Source organism: Gekko japonicus, unplaced genomic scaffold (assembly GCF_001447785.1).
Source record: "Gekko japonicus isolate JY-2015 unplaced genomic scaffold, Gekko_japonicus_V1.1 scaffold204, whole genome shotgun sequence".
In the NCBI taxonomy this organism is placed as follows: domain Eukaryota; kingdom Metazoa; phylum Chordata; class Lepidosauria; order Squamata; family Gekkonidae; genus Gekko; species Gekko japonicus.
In genome coordinates this window covers 1,374,958-1,379,821 of record NW_015159716.1, presented here as the reverse complement: position 1 = coordinate 1,379,821, position 4,864 = coordinate 1,374,958, and the positions used below count along the sequence as shown (strand labels likewise).

Below are 4,864 nucleotides of genomic sequence, written 5' to 3'. Positions count from 1 at the left end.
TGCCTACTAATTCTTTCCTTAATAATGGTTTCCACCAATTTACCCGGTATCGACGTCAGACTGACTGGCTTGTAATTTCCCAGATCTCCTCTGGAACCCTTTTTAAAGATGGGAGTGACATTAGCTACCTTCCAGTCCTCAGGAATGGAGGCAGATTTTAAGGAAAGATTACATATTTTTGCCCAAAGCAGCCATTGTCTCCAAGAGAACTGATCTGGGTCATCTGGACATCAGTTTTAATAGCTGAAGCCCTGACTGCTACGTCACATTGGCTGTCATACAGGGGCCATCTCAGCAGGATATAAGGACACAGAGTCCACCATTTTCTCCAGGGGAACTGATCTCTGTCATCGGGAAAGCAGTTGTAATTCTGAGTGATCTTTAGCCCTCACTTGGAGATTTGCAACCATGGTTTCCCCCAACAGACACTAAGGGGAAATTTATTTTACCTCAGAACATCAACAGCAAACTGTTTAGAATGTTAGAGGGAAAGGCCAGTGAGGCCGCATATGCAAACGACCTCTGTGTTCCAAGGCAAAGGCGAATCAGGCCACATATGCAAATGACCTCTGTGTTCTGATTGGCTGTGGGGGGAGAGGAACAGCAAACTGCTTAAAATGTTGGAGGCAGGACTCAGGCAAAGCAGCCAGTGGATAGGGAGACCCTCTGAATGACAGATCAGAGAGCGAACTGATTTTGGAGCGTGTTGGAATGTTCAGGGGAGTCCATGACCAAAATAGAATTATATATACTGGAGGAATACTTGTACAGAACTTGGGTGGGTGCACTTTAAACATGAGACCATATTTAAATAAAAATATGCTCCACCTGCAAAAGGATGTCAGCCCTTCAGGTAGGTCAGGATTTCCCCATCTCATTCTACTTCATGGGTTCACCAGAAGAAGAAGAAGAGATTGGATTTATACCCTGCCCTTCACTTGGAGTCTCAGAGCGGCTTACAAACTCCTTTCCCTTCCCTTCCACCAGGCCTTGGCCACAGGTTACCAGATGTCCTCTTTTTAGAGGACATGTTCTCTCTTTTTGGTTTCTGTCCTCTTTTGGGCTCTTTTAAAAAAGGATGAAAATGTCCTGTTTTTGAGTTGGAAGGTAAGAGATATTCCTAGTTAGTAGCAATTATCACAGTTTAACTAGTAGAGTTAGATCAAGATGGGTAGCCATGTTAGTCTGTCTGTAGCAGTATTAAAGAGTAAGAGTCCAGTAGCACCTTCATTTTGTTAGTCTTAAGGTGCTACTGGACTCTTACTCTTCTCTACTGTAAATTGTTGTTGTTGTTGTTCAGTTACACAGTCAAGTCCAACTCTTCACAACCCCATGGACCACATCGCTCCAGGCCCTCCTGTCTTCCGTTGTGCTCCAGAGTTTGCTTAATTTCATGTTCGTTGCCTTGATAACACTGTCTAACCATCTCATCCTTTGCCCTCCCCTTCTTCTTTTGCCTTCAGTCTTTCCCAGCATCAGTGTCTTCTCCAGTGAATGTTCCCTTCTCATTTGGTGGCCAAAGTATTTGAGCTTCAGCTTCAGTACCTGACCTTCCAGGGAACAGTCAGGGTTGATTTCTTTTAGGATTGAGATCTGTCATAGTGAGATGATGAGATCTGTCATAGTGATCATCACTTATTTGAAGTAGTCAGTCGGGAAACATGTCCTCTTTTATGCTTTTCAAAATACGATAACCTGGCCTTCTAATGGCCCACTGCCTTTTGCTCGACAACTATTTTTCTCCCGTAAAATCAGACTTGTCCGGCACAAGATTTTACAGCCAGTCTGCCACCAGCAGAGGGCTCCGTTTATTTCCCAAGGAAGGAAGACCGCTCGAGTCCCTCTCTCCCCTGTTCGGCTACTGAGCTTCTTGGGCAGAGCTTTTTTAGAAACCCTACGCTCAAAAGTCGGAATGGAAACTAAATGGTAGCTGGATCCCCTGCCTGCCCTTCTGAAAACGAGGCAGGAAGCCGAGGCGCGGGGCTTCCTGCCGGATACACGATGCCCGACCGAGGTGAGAACTGGTGCGGGGTGTTTTTCCTTCCTTCCCTTCGCCGCGGCAGCCATTAACTTGAAGAAGCATTTTAGGCGAGGGTTCAGAGCCGGTGGGGAAGTGACTGTGCACTGAAGGGGGGCGGTTCGAGGATCTTCTGTAGGGGGAGCCACATCCCTAGAGGGAGGGACTATGGCTCAGTTGTAGCATGCAAGCGATGCAGGTAGACGAGTGTGGGTTTAACAGGTAGCATCTCCAGACAGTTAAAACATTAGGGACGTGGGGAAGCCCCCTCTCTCCCTGAAACCTTGCAGCGCTGTTCAGAGTCGACAGTACCGAACTAGAAGTGGATTTTTGTGTATCCATATGATGGCGTGTTAGGAAGGAGATGCAGTTCCCATTGTCTTTTGCTGGGTGCCATCTGCTGCACGGGTTGGCCCTTTAGAATGCTAAATGCACCTCACCTGCCTGATTTATGCTCTCTGTATAAAAACATGACTGGCTTAACTATTAAGGTAATCTGTGTCTTTTCTGCCCACCCCACTGCCCCAAGATGGCACATACTGGTGTTTTCACATTTTTCTGCACAGCAGCTTAGCTATGGTGATGGTTCCCGAGGCCACCTGCATGAATAATATTCATCCTGAATGAACTGCAGATTCCTTGTTGCAACTTAGTGCTTCTGCCATTTACATTCAAATGCCAGACCCCTATAGACTAACATGGCATTGCTGTGTACTTACAAATAGCTCAAGAGCTGTGTAAAGCCAGTTCTTAGCATTGTGTGGGCAAATGACCTAAAGGCTTATTCACACATTTGGTTCAGCCTTTCCAGGGCTTCTAACAATTCAGGATGCTAGCAGAAGACCAGATGTTTGAATTGTTCCTTGGCTGGGATCCAGAATGATACTTTGCAAATGCAAGGAACTGCATATTTACAATGGCTTTTTGAAAAATATTTTCTTGTTTGAATGGGGGTCCTCTGTCATGTCACAAACTGTCCTGAAACTCATCTGTTTTGAAAGTGGTTTGCCATGCAGGGTGAGGGCTTGCTGTTTGAGAAAGCCAGCAGAGCAGGATAAATGGTTCTAGCCTACCAGCTTTTTCCCCTGGCTTTTTTCTCTTCATGCAAGGCAGAAAAGCTCTATGTGCTTTTTCTAAGCATGGAGATCAAGCTGTAAAGGTAAAGGTAACAGTTTCCCTTGCTCAAAAGGCAGTCGAATCTGACTCTAGGGGGTGGTGCTCATTTCCGTTTCCAAGCCGAAGAGCCAGTGCTGTCTGAAGACTTCTCCGTGGTCATGTGGCCGGCATGACTAGACGCCAAGGTACACGGAACGCTGTTACCTTCCCACCAAAGCGGTATCTGTTTATCTACTTGCAATTTCTTGCTTTTGAACTGCTAGGTTGGCAGGAGCTGGGGCTAGAGACGGGAGCTCACTCCATCACGCAGCACTAGGGTCTTGAACTGCTGAACTAGAGACCTTCTGGTCTGCAGCTCAGCGTCTTAACCTCTGAGCCACCACAGCCCTACAAGCAGCAAAAGCTAACAATAAAAAATAGTTTATAAGTGGGTTTTGTTTAAGAAATGTCTTTAACAGGGGTCATTTCATAGAAAAAGAGGTGCAGGAGCTCATTAGCATAACTCATTAGTGTAACTTATTTGCATATGCCACACCCCCTGACCTCACCGGAAGTGTGTCAGGAGGTAACACCCACCACTCAGGCTCCCCTGGACCGTTTTGGATTGCTAGCTATCGGGGGGGGGGGACCACGGGCAGATCTGTCCTCGCAGAGGAGGGAGAGCTTGTACCTGAATAAAACTTGGTCTTAAAGGTGCCACTGGACTGTTTTGGACTGGGGGGGCGGGGGGGCTCTGCAACTTACCTGGCTGCTTCTTGCTCTGACTGAGGGCTGCTGGGAGCAGGGGGTGGGGCTTGTTGCATGTGCCCGCCCCCTGGGCTCTTTACTGCCGGAGCTCCGCTCCTGTGCGCGCCTGCAGGAAATGACCCCTGGTCTTTAAGTGTATTTACTTGACATCAGTTAACACAAATTAGTTTTCCCTTAACACTTTTTAAAATCACGAACCTATCTTATACCGAATCAGACCATTGGTCTGTCATCTCCAGGGGCTCAGGGCGAGGTTTTTCACTTCACTTGCTACCTAATCCTTTTAACTGGAAATGACAGGGATTGAACTGAGCTATGACTCCTCTTGGATACAGTCCCATTCCCTTACTCCCAAGAACACCAACATAATCTGCCATGTGCCCATACACCTAGCTAAATTATAATCCAATCTCAAGCAAACGCTGTACCAATTGACGTAATAATTCCCCTCCAGAATGCTGGGAAAATAATGTCCTGTGTCTGCATTTTCTTCTTCCAGACATGGATGAAATGTTGACCACAGGCAAAGAAGTTAAGCAGCAAGTCGTCGTGGAGGAAGGCAGGGCTAGGTTTTCCCCCCGCTTGAAGGGCTCATTGGAACTAAGCAAAACTGGAGTGTCAGGGGAACATATACTCAAGAGAAAAACCACATGCACTGATTGTGGGAAGACATTTTGTCGTCGGTCTGACCTTGTTCGGCACCAGAAGCTCCACACAGGAGACAGACCCTTTACCTGTACCAAGTGTGGGAAAAGTTTTGTTCAGAGCACCCACCTCATTGCACATCAAAAAAGCCATACAAAAGAGAAGCCCTACATCTGTCCTCACTGTGGGAGAAGCTTCAACCAGATATTAAATTTTAGTAGGCACCAGAGGACCCATTCAACGGAGCCACCGTTCACATGCAGTGACTGTGGGAAGACTTTCAGCCGCAGCTCCAATCTTATAATGCACCAAAGGACACACACGGGAGAACGGCCTTAT

General features: G+C 46.9%; 1 protein-coding gene across 1 annotated transcript in view; it reads left to right on the top strand.

Moving 5' to 3' along the window:
* Positions 1 to 1,863: 1,863 nt before the first annotated feature.
* LOC107113128 (zinc finger protein 850-like) overlaps positions 1,864 to 4,864 on the top strand; it is a 148,849-nt gene continuing 145,848 nt past the window's right edge. The window contains exons 1-2 of the mRNA XM_015414432.1: positions 1,864 to 2,014; positions 4,380 to 4,857. Of these exons, the coding sequence (XP_015269918.1) occupies positions 1,924 to 2,014; positions 4,380 to 4,857 (569 nt within the window). The 5' untranslated portion in view covers positions 1,864 to 1,923. The remainder of the gene's footprint in view (positions 2,015 to 4,379; positions 4,858 to 4,864) is intronic.